Consider the following 20,676-nt stretch of genomic DNA (forward strand, 5'->3'; position numbering starts at 1 on the left):
CTTTCCTGTTCTTGTCCTGCATAGTTTTCTCTCTGCAGCTTCTAGTGAAATCATTTCAGCTATGCATTGCTTTATTGCTTCCACCCACTCAACCATGCTCGAATATTTGTTAAACACCCCATGACAGCTGGGGAAAAAAGTCCAAATTACCAATCAGAAAACTAATCCAATGGCTGCGTGCCAGTACTGCTTGTACAGTAAATATGAGTTTGTACATGCTAAAAGTATTCTCAAAGGTAACAAATTCTAGCTGGCCTCTGTCACTTTAGGGGTTTGCCTTGCTTTGGTGGTGGTGCATTTTAAAAAACACTTCTGCTAATTTTGTAGTTGCTGAAAGGGAATCGGTCTGCTTTGCAGCAGCGAGACTTAAACCTACCATTGCTTGACTCTCCCCGGGGACTTGGCTTGCAAACTGCAGTGTAACACTTGGAGCACAGCAGAGCAATTCACACTAACCTGCGACTTGCTGACTGTAGCATTGTCTTTGTCCTTCCAGAGGAAATAATATAGAATATTTAGCTAGATAATCCTAGATTTAATTTTCCCAAGAACCATTTTAATGGGTTAGTAATTATAAAATGGGCAGTCTTTCAAAATCCCTCTTTCTATGATGAAAAATGGATGAAGAAATTATTGAGAAATTACCATTTGCAGGTTACTGTTACATTTAGCATTCAGTCTTAACTGCATCTGTAAACATGGTCATGGCTGCCAAGGGAATAAGGAGAAGAAAAGCTTAAATTCAGTCAGTATGCCCCTCTGCTATCTTGTAGAGCTAATATAACCGTTTATGGACTCCCAATCCAGTTTTAACTGTTTGAGATTAAATTCAGAACACCACCAGTAGTTCTCCTGAAGTTTGTCTGAACTTGACCTGAGATAAGCAGGGAAATGCTTATTTTTCCTGCTATGTGTATCTTTAGGTATATTTAATTTCAGCTGTAATCTAATAATATACACTTAATAAATATACAAAAGCTGAAAAAGATCTTGCAGGTCCTTAAAATTTCTAAGCATCACTTAGAATCTCTGCATGTATAGTATTGCAAAATTAAATGTTTATGCATTATAAATCACTTCTATCTCTGATAGATTGCAGACATTAAATGAAATATGATCATTTGCATTAGACTTTCGCAGGCAGATGTACGCCTTTCTGAATTACGACTTAGCTTTTAAACTGTGACTCTGCTTGATTCTAAGCTTAGTTATAAAGATAACTATTAAGAATTTAATACACACTTAATTCATTTGAAGGGTATAGAAATGTTTCAAGTAAAATACTGTGCTCTGGTTTTGTTTTCTAGCAGTGGAATTAGATCCTAACTATATTAGAGCTTTGCTGAGGAGAGCAGAACTGTATGAAAAAACAGAAAAGCTAGATGAAGCTCTGGAAGATTATAAGACAGTCCTAGAAAAAGACCCATCAGTTCATCAAGCCAGAGAAGCTTGCATGGTAAGCCTTTTTAGTATACTTTGGCATAACTTTAAACCAAGGTCTTTTCTTTCCTATTCTAAATATTCAATGCTGTTTACACAAGCAGCTTCATATGCAATGGTGATAACTTTTTTCCAAGTCTGAAAATGTATTGTTGTTCTCATGTGGTTTTACATAAGGAAGGTTACATGAATTGCCACAACTTTCATGACAAGTCTCAGGTCCATAAAGCATATTCCTCTGTTTACCTTTGTAAAAGGAGTGAAAGTAAACATGTGTTGTGAGCTAGAAACATCTAATTACATGTTTAGCTGTTGAATAGCATGTGTACACATGCACTTCTAGTTTTCTGATTGAGGCTGTTAATTGTATTTATGCACATGCTAGAAACGGTTGACCACTGCTGCATTTTAGTAGCCACCATTTCAATACAGATCTGCAATTTGGAGATCAGAAAACAAGAACCCTATAATACAGTTCTTGCTAGCTGATTAATTAGTGGCAGTCTGGTTTTCTTTCAGTAGAATTATTTTTCTAATTGGTAAATTTGCAGTTGAATGCCTTTATGGCATAATTATAAAATAATACTTTTTTTTAATATATAAATTATAAAATAATACTTTTTTATAATTATAAATAATACTTTTTTGATTACTTGAATATGTAACTTTGAGAATGGCAAAGAGGATTCTATCAGTCTGTATCTATGTTATCTACTTTAAAATATTGATATTTTTGTTTCTTGATTTAGTTGTTTTCTGTTCTTTTTCTTTGCTATGCCTTGTGTGTGTATTGGCCACTTTTGAGTTATTTTACTAATAGTGACGGAAGTCTGCTATTAATCTTCAAAAACTTTGCCTTTTCAAAAAAATAATTCTGCAGCTTAGTACTGTGTCCTAATGTCCACTTTCACAACTTTCAATCAAATTACAAATACTTCAGGATTAAACATTTCTTGCAGAATCTTTGCCATATCTCTGTAAGTGTAAGGAAATGCTTTAAAAGCCTCCTTGGCCTTTAGGATATGTCAGCTTGGATGACAGAGGTAAACCCTTAGCGCTTCCTGAAACCCCAGTCTAACATGTAAATAATCCCTGCTCAATGGGGATTTAAAGTCACTGCCACATCCTGCTGATTTGATGCTTGAAGTAACTCTTTGTATAAAATACCAGCAGGAAGTGATTTTTCTAGTGATATTTAGTATGTTAATGCTCAGCGTGAAAAATAGCTGTGGATTTGAGAAGTTCAGAGGGTCTTTTCAGAAGGGAGCAAAAGGGGAAATTTATTTTGTGCAGAAAGCTCCTTTTACAGTATCATGGTTTACACCCAGCTGGCAACTAAGCACCAGGAAGCTGCTCACTCACTCCTCCCCTCTTGTGGGATGGGGAGGAGAAAACATAACAAAAGGCTTGTGGATCGAGACAAGGACTGGGACGGATCACTCACCAATCATGGTCACAGCTGAACTTTGCTCCTGATTTCTCTACCTCCTTCTCACAGCAGCACAAGGGGACAGGGATGGGAATTGTGGTCAGTTCATCACACGTTGTTTCTGCCGCTCCTTCCTCTCAGGGGGAGGACTCCTCACACTTTTCACCTCCTCCAGCGTGGGGCCCTTCCCACAGGAGACAGTTCTGCATGAACTTCTCCAACATGAGTCCTTCCCACAGGCTGCAATCCTTCACAAACTGCTCTAGCGCAGGCTTTCCCACGGAGTCATGGCCTTCCTCGAGCATAGCCGCTTGCTGCAGCGTAGGGCCCTCCCTGGGCTGCGGGTGGATCTCTGCTCCATCGTGGACCTCCACGGGCTGCAGGGGCACAGCTTGCCTCACCATGGCCTTCACCACAGGCTGCAGGGGAATCTCTGCTCTGGCACCTGGAGCACCTCCTCCTGCTCCTTCTTCACTGGCCTTGGGCATTCTCTCACATCTCTCCCCTCCCCACCGCTGCACCGGCTGACGAACCCTGGCAGCCCCAGCGGCTGGTCCAGGTGCAGGGAGTTTCGGAGCACTCCCCGAGACTCCATTTAGGGGGAACGAAGGCCCTCGGCCGACACTGCTGGGCTGTGGGGAATCACTCCTTGGCCCGGGGGCGCGTGGGGGCCTGTGCTGCCCCCCAGCCGCGCTGCTGTGGCTGCCGTCTGGCCGCCAGGCGAGGGGCAGGGCCAGCGCAGACAGCCGCCCGTGCAGGAGGCCAGGGCATGGCCTGCGCCTCCCCCTCCTCTCTGCTGCAGGTCCCCACAGCAGGTGGGTTTTTTTCCCCTTCTTAAATGTGTTGTCACAGCGGTGCTACCACCATGGCTGATGGGTTCAGCCTTGGCCAGAGATGGGTCCAGCTTGGAGCTGGGGAAGCTTCTGGCAGCTTCTCACAGGAGCCACCCCTGTAGCCCCACACCCACCACCAAAACCCCACTGCACAAACCCAATGCATACAGGCTGCTTGCTGCTCTTATTTTTGAAAAGTGACTATGAAGGCTGTGTTGAAAGGACAAATGTAGTAGAGATGTACTACATAAACAAAAAAAATATTCCTTCACCCGCAGAATTATCTCTAAAACCACTTTGAATATGTGGATGCAGAAATATTTTTGAAAGGCAAAAGTGTAATTGTTTTAACTCTGTATTTGGGAAAATAAATCCTTAGTAGTGCTCCCCCCCACCTTTCCCCTGCTATGGTGTTGTAAGTGGCAGATTAGAAACTGCTTTTATAGCATAATAGACAGGAAGCCTTGCCTGAAATTACTTCCTTGGGGACTGGATCAGTTGCACTGATGGCAGAAAAATATTCTGCTTAACTGCGTAACTCCCGTTAGCGGTAAGGGTATGGTTTCACAAAACAGCTAAACTGAGCTACTGCCTACCTGCTGCTTACAAAGCTGCCCAGTTGCTTTCCTTGTGCTAGTGCTGATACTAGCTCATGTCTGACCCTAGGGGGTGGCTGGTTCTGTAGATGAGTCTGGCAGATAACTAACTGCTAAAGGGAAAAACAGCAACAAATAAGGGAAAAAAAAAACCAAACAAACCCAGCAATCAGAAAGCCCCAAAGTAAATACTTTTACATTGCCTTGGCTTTTTGCAGTCAGACGAGTCCTACTGCAAATGTTAGTGAGAAAGAAAAGTGGTGAAGGCAGTGCAGGAAATGGGGCCATCCCTTTTGGCAGCACCTACTGACAAGGTCAGTTTACTGTGAAACAACCCCCTGATGCTTGTTGCGTGCATCTGGTTGAGAGCAGGAGAGCACTTTATCACCTAGCTCTTGGCAATGGCTGGATAAACGACAAGCTTGTCAAACATCATTACTGCATGGATAGCGAATGTGATGGGTCCATCACAGTCTAGAAAAGAGTATTTGTGTTGGCCTTGTTTATAGTCTTCTAGCTGAGGCTATGGCTTATTTGATCAAGGAATTCAGCCAGAGTCTGCTGATGTTTCTGAAGGAGAGAGTGGGAGTTAGTTTCTGTAGCTTGTAGTCTTTTAGCATTAGACCAGCTCCAGAGTAAGGCTTGTTGTAACTTAGCCAGTTACTTGGTAAATAGTGTTGGTGGATAAGGAGTGTGTTTTAGCAGCTTATTGTACAAAGAACAACTGTGAAGATCAGACATTGTTATGAACCACCATTCAGGACTCCACAGGTTAAGACCTGGGAACATCATCAGTGGCTGGTACAAAAGGTGAGGAGTTCAAAATATGTATATTTTGGCTGATTGGAACCCCCTGAAGGTATAGATACTGCCCTTTATACCTCTTGCAAAACCATGAATTTCTTTTGGTGAGTATGCCTCTAATAATCTCACAAAAGAGCCCATGCTCAGTAACCAGTGGAGATTTGGGCTAGAAGAGAATCATAAACAGTATTGCTGTTCTTTCTGGCCATCTTTCAGGCATGTTTTAGAACGATCAGTCATTTATTCTTGATTTTTGTAGCTGGGAAGTACAGCGGTTGACTGTTACATACACCTTCTGCTCCTTGACCTCATTTTACTAGCCAGAGGCTTTAAGCTCACATGTGGTGCAGAACACTTGGTACAAAACACCCTCTATTTACACTGCAGTGGGATTTAGAATGTTCTGCCCTGAGTTGGTCCTGTTCCTTGTCAAGTTTCAGGGTAGAAGCAATCTTTTGAGACTGGAGCTTAAAACTCCCCTCTTGAAAAATTGTTAAGGAAATACCAACAGCTAGTTTTACACTTCTTAAAATAGTCATAATAAATATCTAAATTTCATAATAAAAAAACCCCAACAATTCCAGCTGTAATGTTGACTCCACCTACGTGGTTAACACATCTAATATGTAGGAGACTGAGCAGCTTTTGTTTATTGTAGGTAAAGCACATTGCTCTTTGCAGAAATCTCGCAGCATTTTTTCCCCCTCACTGGTAATGAAAATGATGCATCAAGAGAATCTGCAAAGTAGCTTCCTTCACTGCTAAAGCAAATCTTTCTCCTTCCTGTATATAGAAAATATTTCACATACTGCTTTAGGCAATGATCTTTAATGTCATGATCTTGTTTAATGACAGTTTAAAAATATTAAATACACAGTAGTTCTTCGCTTTGATTCCTGATTTAGTAGCTGCTCTGAAATTTCAGTACTGTTTATATTTGAGGAGTACAGAGCTAGTGTTTTGATTAGAATCCCAGTGTCATACACTTTAGTTACTTTTGACATCTTCAGTGCCAAATTAAACAGTTTGAAATTATAATGTTTTGTGGTCAAATAATCCCTATTGATGCTTTCCCAGAATGTGTTTGTTTATATGGCCTCAATCTTTAGGTTTTGTTTTTAGCAGGTGCGTAACAGTGTTGTGTGAATTTTAGCTTCAACAGTTTTCGAGGGATTGGCAGGCCAGATAAACTTATTTACCAAAAGAAGCTGTACTTTGAGATAAGTATCATAGACACCAGATAAATAGCTGTCCTTATGAACACCTTTCTGTAGGTAACTAACTTTGCAAATACATTTCTAGAGTGAGAAATGCTGAGTCTTTGGAATAGTAGTATTCAAACAGACAAAACATGGAGTATGTGTTTCAGATCAAGGATTTGTCTTCATTTTCTGCCAAAGCCTAATGTCCAAATGTGAGAGACGCACGCTATATATGCCAGACTCGTCTGAGATAGCAAATCTCACAGCCACAATGCAAACCGAATTTAGAGCCTGGGGATATCCACACGTTTTGATGCAGGCAGCTTGGGTCCAGATCTGCACCCAACTTAATAAGCCCCTCTGGGTCAGCAGGAGTCAGATGAGGTCTGACTGGGCTAATTAGATCTGGCTCACTGGTGGGGATGCTGGGCCTGGGCTGGTTTTAAGCTTAGGCATCCATGTGTATCTGCATTCTATTCCTTAGTACTAGTTTTTCTGTTTTTTTTTCTGGGGTATACCACCTCTCTTCCCCATCACTGTAGAAAACAAGCCGTACTGGCTTGTGTTCACCAGTGTCCTGCATTGCAGTGGAGAGGAATGGCCAGGCAGCCTTGCCAATGGGCCATTTCTCATTGTGCTGCGGCAATGATATCAGGATGACAAACCTATCCATGATGACTAGAGCTGTAAGTGACAGGAAGGAACAAGATTAGGAAATGAATTCTTTAGCTATGTTGAGAAGCCAATTATCACAAGGGAAGTGTATCAGGAGTGAATTCCACACCTGTTACTATAGTCTGTAACTGTAATTAATTTACTTATAGCACCATTACAGCAGATTTGTCTTATTTGCCATGACCTCAACAAGAAGAGACAGCATAGTTATGCATGTAATTATCTGGCAGTTCAACTATGCAATGTTGAACTGCCAGAATTATGCAGTAATAAGCATAGTATAAAAGCTTGAAATAGCACTTCTGAAAAATATGAAAAAAAATGTATAAAAACTATCATTCATAATATATTTTGGTTTAATATTGTATTTAACTGATGTATAGAAAATGCAAAATTTAAATGATATGATGGTAAATTTGGTTAAAATTAATATAAAGTTCTAATTAAAAAGGATCATTGCAGTCCAATAGCAAAACACCAGTACTGTGTTAGGATGGAAGATGAATCACAGCTGTTCTGGGCATAAATGGGAATCTCACATCGCTAGGAATGCACAGACCATGCAGTTACATAATGCTCATTAGAAACATGTGGCAAGTTTGTTTGTGATGGTGCAACAGATTTTAACACTGGTGCCAGTTCTGAGAAAAGAAAAAGCATGTTTGGGAACTGTTACATGGATGAGTGTGTTGCTCAGGATGAACTGCTGGAATTCCCTCCCCCTGACGAGCTGCTAAATCAAGACCCTCATTTATAATGCCCCCTCCTCCTTAAGAGCTATGTGATATACTGCGTGTTAAGATGCTGCTTGTTATGAACTTCAGGACATAGTCTAGACAGTTAATTCAGTGATCTTCTGATAAAATATTTGTATCTGGAAGATCTTCATGTTTCCACAGTGCGGATTTCCCTGAAGTGTGATGCCACTGAGAACTGACTTTAGGAATGTGTTCCTCAGTACACCTGTGTTTGTGTTCAGAAGACAAATGCTGTGCTTGCTTAGTTCCTCTGGCTTCTCTTACCAATTCAATGCATGCAGCAGAGGAAATAGGGCTAAAATATACTTTAATTGTAAGTCTTTGAAATTCCATAAGCTTTTCAGTTAAAATTCTAAGCCAACAGATCAGACCTGGTTTTCAGCAGTAAAAATGTATCTCTATATGAAACCTGCACTTACATGTTACGACTTACTGTTTATGTGAACTGATGGCATAGGATGAATTACAGGTTTCCAAAATAAGATGAAAGTATGGTTTGACATAAGGATTCCTTGTAAGCCATAAACAGTGTATCCTGGGTATGTGTATGAAAATTCCATTAGCTTAACCTACAGTAGTACTGAAAGCATGGGTCTGATTCCAATTTTTATCTCTCTCTACAGCGATTACCGAGACAAATTGAAGAGCGGAATGAAAAATTAAAGAAAGAAATGTTAGGTAAGTAGCGGGTGCATATAACTTGCATAACAATCCTCATAGTCTTCTAGAAAAATAAAAATGCATGAGTGAATCTCCTGTATAAAATTGAAAGAAGGTAAATCTTGAAATACTTGTTCTGTGTTAAACAAAACTCCTGATTTTTTCATAGTTCTCTGTTGCTTGGTTTCACCTACAGTAAGTTCTAGCCAAATAATTCTCCCATACAGAAAAGGCTGTTAGTTAGATCTAAAGAAAGAATACTCAAGACCTTATAAAACACTTTAATATTGATGCGTGTAAAAGCAGGGAAAATGGTTTGAAACAGACCAACTGCTCTGCCCTTTCTCTCTGCAAGTAAACGTTCAAAGGAAACATTCCCATGAAAGGGATAAAACAGGGTTTTCACTAAACCTTCATGTAAAAGAAGTCAACCAGTTGCAGTAACTGAGCACGTTTGATCTTGTGTCTGAAGAAACAAATTTGGTTCTTTTTGTAGCACTTCCAACGTATAGACCTCCAAGTCTTCATATTTATCTTGATTTCTATAGTATTTCAGTATTTCTGTTTGTTTGGAGGTGGAATTAGACCTACCTAGTGTTACAAACAGGCACTGGACCTTGCTAGGAGGGGAACTGGTTTTCCTAACTGTGTAGCTCATTGTCTCTTGACTGTTTACAATTCTATACCAAAGGACACTATTGACTCTACTTGTTTGTAGAAAAGAGAATTTAATTAATATAACTCATTTGAATGTCTGTGCTCCCATCATCGTGTTATATGCTATTGCTTGCATAATATCTTAACTGGATTGATGCATTTCAAAAGAATAACTACTTAAATTTAAGATTCTCCAAGCAAGACTGGTTTTCATGTGTAACATTACATACAAAGCAGTTCCTTGCACGACTCAGTGTTATGGTTAAACCTAACAGTATTGGGGCAACCTCGTGCCCAAAAAAAGACTGCTGTCAACATTGTCTACTGTCTCCTAGTTAACAGGATTTGTTAATTCTTACAGGTTCAGACCACTACATAAGTGCTTTTTTAAATGAGTTTTTATTTTTATATAATCTTTTCATTTGTACTGTTGAGAAAAAGAGCAAGGACAAATGACAATATAAGATAAAGAGAAACAAGCTATACCTACCCTGTTTCAGAAAGAGCTTTCAGTAGTTATCTGTTCACTCATTCTAGGTGTGACAAGCAGGAGATGAGATGCTATTTGAAGATGAGTAGGCTTTGAGGGTTTGGGATGGGAAGGGGAAGACAATGTTTTGCTGTTCTGCAGAGAATCAGGTTAAGTAAACTCAGTCTGTCTTGCATACTGTAACACAAATTCTTAAAAGATTTGGGAAGAAGAGCCTGTTTCAAGGGCTTATGCTGAAGCTGCTACTTTATTTTTTTTGTTTGTTTCTGTGCAAGGAGTCTGATTTGCTCTTGCTTTGTACTTGTTTTGACCTAGTAAAGTTGCAGTGAGGCTTTCTAGAGCTTTACATCATCAGATTCTGTTTCCACCAGTGTACTTAGCCTTCTTTATTTATGGCTTGTTCTAAGTGTGATAGTGCTATAAATAAATGACAGATGCAGAAAATCTCCAGAAGTATCATGCCCAGTTGTAGGACACGGGATGGATTTTAACACAAAATAGTGTGAAAACGATTCCTGATCTTTTCTGAACTCTCCCTTTGTACCATTGTTACCAATGTCTAAAAGGCCTCACTAATCCCATGGGACTACACTGAAACAGTCAATCCAGCTTTATAAACTGTCATTACACACCTAGTTCTATACCACTAATTTTTGCCTCGATTTCAGACTAGATGTGATCTTTTTAAAAAGTGTTAATGCAATGGCAGTTAGGATTTCGGAACTGAACTGGTCTTTTTGTATATTGGGATTCTCGAGAAAGGAATCCCTTCTCAATGACGTTACATACGTACAAGGAGATACACTGATATTTGCTGGTGAAAAGCCAGGAAAATTAGACTAAGAGTTGGGATAGTACAGCATATAACCCTGTGTTCCTCCACAACTTTTGCATGTGACAGGATTCATGTAAATTGTCACACGTTAAAACTACATGGCGTCAGTCGGGCAGGTGATCCTCTGTTCTTAGCACTGCTTGTGGTCACTAGTGTAACACAAATAGAGGATTTTTTTCTCTACTGCATTCTTTCAATAGAACACTTGAAATTAAGTTAGGAATATGGGCAGTAACCGAACTAATTTTTTTAAATGTTACAAAATTCCCTGCATCTTTTTGGTAAGAGAAATAGCAGTGACGTCATAGACCTAACAATGGAGGTTTGGAAAGGAAATACTTTGCAAGGTTTACAAAATACTGCTGGTCTGTCCAAGGTCAAGGAAGAACCCTGACAATTGAAGAAGGGGGGTTAGATGGGAGTTCTGGAAGGAGTGAAAGATGACAAACTTGATACAGTGTGGCAGTTAAGAGATTTCTTTGGATTGTTTTTCTTGTACAATGTATTTGTTTTAAGCTATTTCAACTTTGCTTTTCCAAGAACTTTGTTAATGCTATTTACCAATGGAGTACTGTGTCAGAATAGAGAACTGCTTGTGGTAATCTGTTAGGAGATTATCTGACTGCTGGTTAAACGGTGCCAGATGTGCAAGGATTCATTCTTGCTTTCTCACAGGGGAGTCAGCTCAGGTGTCTGGGTTGTACCCCAGATTTTTTGGTTCTAGGAGAGCAAGTCAGATGCATCCTAGTAGTTCCAGGCTAGGCCTGGGCCAGGAGCACTGCCACTACACTTAAATGAATCACCAACAAAATCTTTAGAAAAAATGTCACAGTTCATGCTTTGGCTCCTTTGAAGTTAGGATATTGAACTGAATTCTTAATTTAGTGAATAAATCAGCCAGTAATGTTGGTTTTCTAGGCTTTTATTCTTTCAACTAAAACTAAGTCCTGGTCTACCCAGCTAACTAACACTGTCATGAAAACTGGAGCTGTGTACAAACAAACCAAAATAAATGGAGTGCATCTTCCTCTTTCCCCAAGCATGTTTCCTGTTTTCCAGGGTTACAGCTCATTACCACGTAGTTTGTCAGGAGCTGAAACCACTTCTTAAGTGATTGAGTGTAAATAAATCAGAGTACACATTCTTCGCTGGATTTTTCTTCCAGACTACCTAACTATGAATTCTTGTGTGCAAGTGGTAGTGCATGTGATTGAAGTTGATGTCACTAGAAAAAAGCATGTTTTGTTGCCAAACCAAGTCCATTTCTGCTATGTGTTCTGCAAGGGTCTAACTTTTCCAAAGCTTGCATTTGTATTTCGATTATTTTCCTATTTTCCATTCAGCCTTTGCACGTTAATGCTGCCACTTGTCCCTGAAGTTTGCTCAGTAGGAACTAACCTCTGAGTCACATTAAGGAAGGCTTAACTTATAGCACACTTCGAAAGCAGCTTTTACATCCATGAGGCTCTTTCCCTTTATACTTCCGTAACATGAGCGTCCTCTGCCTTAGTAATCGCCCAGGAGGTGAACATCTACTGACCATTTTCTGTGGGGTTTTTTATTTCTCTTCTGACTTTAAAGCCAAAGAGTTCCAGCTGTTGTGCAACAAGCTAACCTTGTTTAGAGAAACTGTAACTGTTGAGATAACTAGGACCAGCTCCTTGGGGGAGAGGGTGTGAGAAGAGGGGAAGTTTGGAGTAGTTTTAGCAAGGTTTGGCAGTGGGGGGGCTGTGACAGCAATACAGTTTTCTGCATGGCTACAGGGGAGCCAAGTATATTGGATATAAAAAAAAATGTGTAACCCACAGATACACACAGAGTTCACCAAATCTGATTAAAAACTATTGGGACTTCAGCTTCAGTTATAAATGAGTGCATTCCAGAAAACAGTGTGTACTTGATTATCAATGTGATTAATGGGAAGGCCTATCAGAGCACATCACCTGGGCCTTTCTGCCAATAAGAAATTTTTCCAGCTGCTTGAGATCAGCAAAGATATTTATTAGGCTTAGTCCCTAAAGAATTACTTTGGTTTCTTTGTGTGGGTTTTTTGAGGTGGTTTTTTGTTTGTTTGTTTTTTATTCTGAAGGGTATGTTCTATTTGCAACTGATCTGCTAAACTCCAATACTGTATATAGGGAGGTCACTTTAAATAGTTCAAACCCGAGTTAATATACAGTTACTTTTAGATCAGTCCTCACCATTTAGGGAAGGGAAAAGGATTTGTCTTATCTTTTAATTGCTTAAGAAATGTTGGTAATACAGAAAGTTATACAAAGATGAGACCTCATCAGGAAGCTTTTCTCAAAAAAAATTCTTAACACAAACAATATCTAGCTTTTCAACTTCCAGACACTACATTAACACTAGCAACTATACTAGAATTACTTCCAGAAAGACTGAATAGCAATTAATTTTGGCCGTTACATCTTAATGTAGATTGTGAGAAATCTTTTTGTGCATCTGCCTTTTGCAGCAGGATGTTAAATTGCAGTTTAGGTGAGTGATGAATCACAGACTTCTGAGCCCTAACTTGATTTTTACCAGTCAGTTTTCTTGTTAACCTCTGAATGTTCATGCTGGATTTCCAGGTGAAAAGTAGACATAGGCTCTCTAAAATATAAAGCACAAGATCTGTGAAAATACATTCTGGGAGAGGAGAATGTGACCCTGCTCGGGGACAAGTGAGTGTTTGATTGCTGAGAACTCTTTGCAGCTGAGTCACAGCTCCACATGCCTTTTCCTTCCTTCAAGCACAGTCTCTGTTTTAAGAGAGCTTTTCTTTGGGGGGAGGGGGAGGTTGGACTTAACTACAGATCTTAATTTAGGGATGAAAGGAGAGTGGGGGAGGAGGAAGTAGTGCTTTCCTACAATGATGGGTTTATGTGCGCCAAGACAGCAGGAACAGTGCTTTGGGCTTGAGTTCCCGGAAAAGGCAAGGCTTTCTTCTGCTTCGCTGCTTCGTTAACAATTTATTAAACGTGGCTGCACCAAAAGGCATTGCTGTATGTGGATTTAAGTGACAGAACAGGAAGGTGACCTATGACTGTATTGTTTTAAATACAGTGACATGAAGAGCAAAGTATTAAATACATCATATGGCCTTCAGCATCTCCCAAGGAGGTGGCCTGGTACAAGCAAGAATACCAAGGCAGTTGTGTCGTGTTTATTGGCTCTAGTACGACCGGAAGAGAGCCATCGTACTAACTCCGATTAGAAAGGACCTTTCACGGTTTCCTGAAACAGGCAAACTCCTCTGCCTGCTCCTGAGCCAGCTGCAGTGCCTGTGTAACTTGTGAACTGTTTACAACTGACCAGCAATGCCAGACTATGACAGGATTCTTCCACCAGTAGACAAAGACACTTCTCACCCCAAACCTGAGGCTAAGCAATGACCAAATGTTTGTCTACAAGTACAATAGCAACTATTCATCCCAGTCATACAGATGCTGTGAACAACTTTATAGTTTTATAACCGAAATGCTTTTAAGATGCAGTATAAAATTATGAACTTAATAGTTAACTTAGCTTAAACAGGGTGTAACTTAAAAAGAGCAACCACCACCAGTACAAAGAAGCTAATCCTAGCTGAGCCACTCTCTGGAATTACTTTGGCCAGATCACTCAACCACCTCATGTGTTAAACCACACAGAGAAAAAAATCAAATTGAAGAAAAAATTCTATCTTTACCAACTAGCTGCTTTGGTAGGCTAAGGTGGTCTTTTTTTTCCTGTGTAAGCCTATGAATTTCCATGAACAATATTGCTTTAAAATAATTACAAAAATGTCTGAAAGATACCCAGTTGTGAACCAGCAATTTGATGCAAGATCTTAAGTACTGTGGCATGTGTAGGAGTACCATAGTAATGCTGTTAGGTTCTTTATGCAGGACTGAGTTGTTCCTTAGAATAAATGTTTACATTTTTCCACAGGTATTGTTTATTTTTATATTTTCTGTAAATGTGTTCAAAAAAGCTCCCCTGCCCCAATTAAATCTTGGAAATGTGATTTTGAAAAAAATAGCATATTTTGGTTTATGGTGATGGTGTTTAACCTGTCTTGAAGCGTTGCCAGATTGTAAGAGATGAGGGGCATACTTCCATGGGATAAGTTCAGGATTGGATACAATTTCTGTTTTGAGCAGGGCCACAGGCCTGCAGTGTCATGCAAAGCAAATCTCTTGCTCTGTTTGTATTCCATTTGTGCAACATAAATACTGCTTGTCTCTTTCTGTAAAGAACTTGCACAGGGCTTTGCTGCTGATGTTTCTGTTTATCACTGCTGTGAAGCCACTGCCTCAACATGGCTCAGCAGCAAAGCCTGAACTAAGTTCTGGCTGGTGAGGAAGCTTACTTCACATCAGTGCTGATGATTGCCCTGCTGGGCAGAAACAGCGTTTCAGACTTTTCCCAAAAGAACTTGGGAAAAGCAAAGAAACTAAATGATAAGTGTTGGTATGATTTTGTGGGTAGATTCTACTCTGTTAGTTTAGGAATAGAAATCCAAGTGAAGATAACTGGAATAACAGAGATGTGTCTGGTGACATAAGATGGCTTGTTGAAAGCGCACACATGCAAGGAGGAATAGGTGTGGCATTTGCCCGTTTCAGTTACATGACTGTCCCTGCTTCAGTTGCTCAGCTGGAATTCCTGCGTGCCAGCTATTGTCGCTTTTTCCCCACCGTGTGCACGCACAAAACTCCCAGCAAAACACAATCCATTGCCCTGAAGAATCTAGTAAAGGTAGAAGGCTTTTTTAGAGGTGGTGTGTAGCCTGTGGATGCAAACCTAAGGTAGGCTTCAACTTGTCCAAACTTCTGTCTGTTCTTTGGGAAATTAAGTCTACAATTCTGCATTGAAGCCAGGCAGAAAATAATGTTTTTCTTCAAAAACTGAAACTTTTTCCTCCTTTGTCTTGTCATGCCAGGGGTTCAGTTAGCTTGTGTTTAGCCAACATTGAAGTTCTTACCTCTGCTTCTTGTTTAATTTTATGCATTTTATCTATCTCATCATAGATAGGATTTTTTTTTTTTAAAAGGATGTCCTTTTGTTGCCCTTCCCCTTTTCTAGATGGTAGCAAGATACATGCTTTCTGACTCTAGAAGATGAATGATTGATAGAAGCCTTTAGATTTTGTTAACTGTCATATCCTATGTATATTTAACAATGCTTGTTAAATAATAGTTGCTATTAGAGCTCTAGCTCTTAGCAGTGATAAGTTGGTCCTGGAGAACTGTAGTTTTGCAAGTGAGTTAATGATGTCACGTCACATGACATCATGCTGAGGTTTTTTGCAGGCAAAATGGCTGTAAAGTTGTATGCTTCAGACAGAACTGCTTAGTTTGCAGGTGCAAACACAGTTGCAAGGATTAGTTTGTTTGATTTTTCTGTATATTATACAGATTTAGAAAGAGATTCTTAATAATTACAAATGAGCAGTTTGAACTTTAGTGTTCATTGTGTCTTTCAGTAGCCTAGGAGACTGGGCAGCAAAAATATTCTCGGTTGTTTATAGAGCTGTGGCTGCATCAAAAATTACCAGAACTGAAACCTTTGTGTTAGCTGCCAAAATTCAATTTTCTATCAGCATTATATCCAAATGTAAGTAGAGGGGAGGCCAGTGCTTTGCTGTGAGCTGTTAAACTCTCGTGTCTCAGGAGCTTGTAACTGAGGAAATAAATAAGGTGCTTCTGGATAGCTATAACCACATAGCCATGACTCTCTGCGGCCACTGGCTCTTCATCAGGGCTGCCTGACAAACTGTTCAGAACCAGCGTGGTGATCTGTTTTCAGCCTCAAAGTTGACAGTAGCTACATCACAATCGGGATTTTTCTAAATTCATGTTTAGAGCCTAAATATTCAACAAACTGCAGAGATTTCTACAGCATTTACCTTAAATCAGTAGATAAATTCGTAGAGCTGGACTGTGTAGTTGGGCATAATTCAATGGGAGTTTTCCCTCTGCTTAATACTTAACGTGTTATCTCTCCTTTTCATTGTAGGCAAACTGAAGGATCTTGGGAATTTGGTTCTCCGCCCCTTCGGCCTGTCAACAGAAAATTTCCAGATAAAACAGGATTCATCAACTGGTTCATACTCCATCAATTTTGTTCAAAATCCAAACAACAATAGATAACATGAATTCAATCTAGTTCTACTGGCTTTCAGGCTTCCTGACCGTGTGCTTGTGCGTACCAGTAAAAGGATTCAGCAAACATTCTTCACACTCCCCAAGTGAAGATAAGAGCCAAGCGCATATTCATTTCCCTGCTTGTGAAATTACTTACAGTGTGGATGTAAAGCAAGTCATTTCACTTATCTTAGTGATAACTGTCCAGTGTGTGATTTTTTTTTAAATTTTTTTTTTTCTTCCCTTGCAGTGTTTGTCTTACCCAACAGTCAGGTTCATTATTTTGGCCCATTCAATGCTGCCAACAAAATTCTAGCAAGCAATTCAGTTGAATCAAAGTGCTCACGCACCTGTAGCCAAGAACAAAGCCTAATGGTGTCTTGGGGAATTAATGAATCTAGCAGAAGCACTTCTCCACACTCAGCAGGTGGATATGACTGACAGCATGCATGGAAGTAAGCCAACTTCTTCTGTGGAATAGTTTTTCTTTGTAATAAAGGCTTGGTATTTCTGTTGGTTTGGTTTGTGAAGTTCTTGCCTTATTCGAGTCCTTCCCATGATGGTATTGTTAAAAGCACTTATAGCCACCCACAAATAACATAACTCGCAAGACATTAATTTGAAGCATTTGATTTTTTTGTCTTGCTTATAGCTGTATCAGTAAATGAACCTCAGGCCACCCTTACTCCACAGTTTGTTTACTTTTCATTAATTTTTCTGAAGGCAACAAGGAAACTTCATGCCTGTGTATATATATTTTTATATGTGTACATATATATATACAGACACACCCACCCCCCATAATGGCAAACAAATAGGTGATATTAAAGTTGATTGCAAAAGATCTTCATGCTGTACTAGACCTTGAAGATTGAAGTATTTAGATAGATAGGTGCTGTTGAAGTAGTTCATTCAGATTTTGGAAAAGGGGTGTCTTATGTAATTACTACTTACTGGTTTTTATGTTAATGCTGAAATGTTCACATTGGAGGCAGATTTTGCCGTTGTCTCCATGCAGATTTCAATACATGATTTAAATAATTCATGGTAGCTGTCTGTTGGCTATTGGTTGTCATCATGAATGTATTTCAGGAAGTCTCTGTGTGTGTACTTAAGGACTGAAATTATGGACTTAAGTTCTAGTCCTTATACTAATATGCCTGAAAGGAATAGTCTCTCAAGCTAAGGTGTTCTTGGTGCTTTATTTTCATTTTTTTGGCTCTACAGCTGGGAGGTTCTAGGGTGTGTGATTGTTCTTTAACTCTGTCCTGCTGCATTTTTAGTTAGCTTACAAACAGGTAACCACAAAGGCAATCTCAATCTGCAATCAGTGTTATTAAGTCTGTGGGAATTAAAATGCCATTGTCAAAAGAAGAGAGAAGCCCTAATTCACAGTGAGGCCTGTGCAGCCTTTAACATCTTTTGCACAATTAAAAGACTACTTAAGTAAATAATAGCAAACAGCCTCTATGAAACTGTAACCATGCCATGCTTTACTGGAGTAAAGTTTCTTATGTGCAAGGCTGAATTTCCTTTTCAGTTTCTGTCCTAATAAAGTTTGGGCAAAGAGGTGGGTGTGTGGATGGGAGGTTTTAAAGAAAGATTTTACTCCTTGGAGCAGCCACAGTGCTGCAGTGGTGGGAGCAGGATTTACCAGGCAGAGGCTGGGTGTGTCAGACTCCGGTATCCAGGCATGGGCCTGCACTTATGGGTACAAGGGAACATGCTGGGAGAAGAGTGTGCTCACACCCAAGAGGCTGTGCAGGTCCAGATGGGCTGATGAGCTGTAAAACCACTCTGCTTTCTGAACTGAGCTCTTCAGAGTCAGGGAAGGCTTACTGGGTGGGGCAGGGTGTCAGGACTGGTATAAAAGTTAATAATCCTTCCTGAAACCCGGAACGCTATGGAGCGAAGGTGTCCAAGCTGCTTCAGAGGAGCCCTGGGCAGAGCCAGTGCTGGGCTGAAGCTGGTAAGCTCGGCTCGTGCCCAAACTGAGGCACTCGGGTATGTCTGAATCATGCTTCCCTGGGGCTCCTGGTTGAGCACGGGATGGGCAGAGATGTCTGTTCCTGCTGTTGCAGGCCCCGTGCTGCCTGGAAGAGGAAAAAGCGGCTGGCCCTGGAAGCAGTACGATCTGCCTGCACCTGCATCCAGGCAGTCCGCTGACTCTGGAGTTACAGTAGGTAACTGGGCTGAAGGGTGGGGACAGGGCTTCGTCCAGGCTTTTGTCTCGTTCACCAGCGTTGGCACCCGTCCTGCATCGCTGCATGCGGAGCGCGTTGGGTCTGTGCCCTGGGTTTCACTCACCTGCAACCTGTATGGGCACCCTCAGAACATACATAAATGGAACCACTTTGAACCAACTATGGATACTTTAAATTTTATAGATACATCTTTGTTGTGACCAATTAATTGCTATCTTTACACACACTGTGTTTATTGTTTACCAGTGTATGGCTGTTGTGCAAAGTTACAAGCAGTGGATTTTAGCAACCTGCTACTTCTCTTACAAACGAGTTCAGTGACAAATTTTCTTCTTTCCATTCTGTTCCTGCTTCACAAAAAGGGCCAGAGGGCTGGAAATATACCTTCTTGGGTGGAGGCTGGTTAACTTATTCTGGAAAAGAAAAGCACAACAAAACATTTGAAGTTATCTACCTGCAGTGCAAGCACAAAATCAAATAAGCGTGCAACTTGCCTGATAGGTGCCTGATGTGTACCTGTAGTTTAAAAACGAAGGAAAGAACAAATGAAGCTGAAGGATTGCAGCTGATGTGCTGTGTTTGTAATGTAATGGCACTGTGTGAAACGGGCAGGTTAGTGCCACTGGAAATCGGGCACACCATTACTGAGGACTCAAATCTATAGGTCATACCTACTCGAAGTGCCATTCTCCAGCTAAACCAGGAACCGCTGAAATGTGTATCTGCCATTACAGCAAGATCTTGCCTAGGTAAAATTCCAATTAATTGCCCGAAACAAGTCCTTTTGCATTGTCCAAATCCTGAACAATTGCATTTATTTTACTTTTTAAGGGATTTTTTTTTTTAATGTCTAAATAGTCATCACAGCTGCTGCCAGAAGGGTAATTGGTACTTCCTCCTGGTGTAATTGGCCACAGTTCCACCACAGTGCCAGGGTGTTCTGAGTCAGATGTGTTGGGCTTACAACCTCTAATAGGAAAAAAATGTTTTATGAAACATAATCTTTTAAATAGAAGTGCTCTTAAACCAACAAGTTCCTCACTAATTTGTTCCAGTAGTTACTCACCCCTATTGTAACAAGCATGTGCCTTTTTTCCACTTCGGGTTGTCTCTCCTCAGCTCCCAGCCTTTGTTCCTTCGTGCTCTGCCTGCAAAATGAAAAACCTTTTAGTACCTGGCCATTTCTCCCTCAACATCTTTGCACAGTAATGAAGGAGCCTGTTGGTCTTCTCCATAAGCTGAAAAGACAGGGCTGCTTTAGGTCTCTCCCTACAAAGAACTTTCTCCAAGATTTCCAGAATGTTTGTGTCTCAGACCTTCCTTTTTTTGACATCAGAACTGACACTGAGGTTTATCTCCCTTTGACTCTATACAGCAGGCAGGACATTCTTCTTCCCTGTTTATACCCTCAAAGACTGTCTTAACCCTTTTGGCGACAGATGTGCTAAGTTTTAGACCTCCCCTCAGCCTTTTCTGGGATAGCTGAGATAGAGACTCCCCTTTCCTGCAGCTGTGAACAACGTTTTCTTCCTTGTGTTAAGGCAGCTAAACGCTAAATTAAGTCACGCGTTCGGCAGGCCTGGCTTACGGAGCAATATGTGTTGTTCTGTGTGTTTTCCCCACCGCGTTGTTGCTTACCAGCTTTTTCAGGAGTGATGCTAGATTTGCTTCTCAGTCACTGATGGAAGTGTCAGATGGTACAAGGTCTAGCAGCGATTCGAGCAGAATCTCACAGGAAACATCCCCTTTCAAAGGACAGTGGCAAACTTTGGGGTCTGTCAGGGAGACAATCTTACTGCACATGTACATCGTTTCGTTTATGTTATAGACAGTTATCCATAAGTATTGCCTGTACTGCAGAGTGCCATGCCAAGTGGTGCATCCTCATGATTAGATTTACTAAGCCTGGTTGAATGACAAGGTCTATTTCTGATGGATTTTAACTGCATGTGTGCCTTTAAT

At 40.5% G+C, this 20,676-nt stretch overlaps 1 protein-coding gene across 4 annotated transcripts in view; it reads left to right on the forward strand.

Annotated features, from left to right (window-relative positions):
* TTC1 (tetratricopeptide repeat domain 1) overlaps window positions 1-17,092 on the forward strand; it is a 33,514-nt gene extending 16,422 nt beyond the window's left edge. For all 4 annotated transcript variants that reach the window (XM_086621514.1, XM_086621517.1, XM_086621515.1 and 1 more), the window contains exons 6-8: window positions 1,308-1,456; window positions 8,361-8,415; window positions 16,383-17,092. In XM_086621514.1, the coding sequence (XP_086477640.1) occupies window positions 1,308-1,456; window positions 8,361-8,415; window positions 16,383-16,516 (338 nt within the window). In that variant the 3' untranslated portion in view covers window positions 16,517-17,092. The remainder of the gene's footprint in view (window positions 1-1,307; window positions 1,457-8,360; window positions 8,416-16,382) is intronic.
* Window positions 17,093-20,676: the final 3,584 nt, after the last annotated feature.

The sequence above is a fragment of the Tauraco erythrolophus genome, chromosome 16, assembly GCF_009769465.1.
Source record: "Tauraco erythrolophus isolate bTauEry1 chromosome 16, bTauEry1.pri, whole genome shotgun sequence".
NCBI lineage: Eukaryota > Metazoa > Chordata > Aves > Musophagiformes > Musophagidae > Tauraco > Tauraco erythrolophus.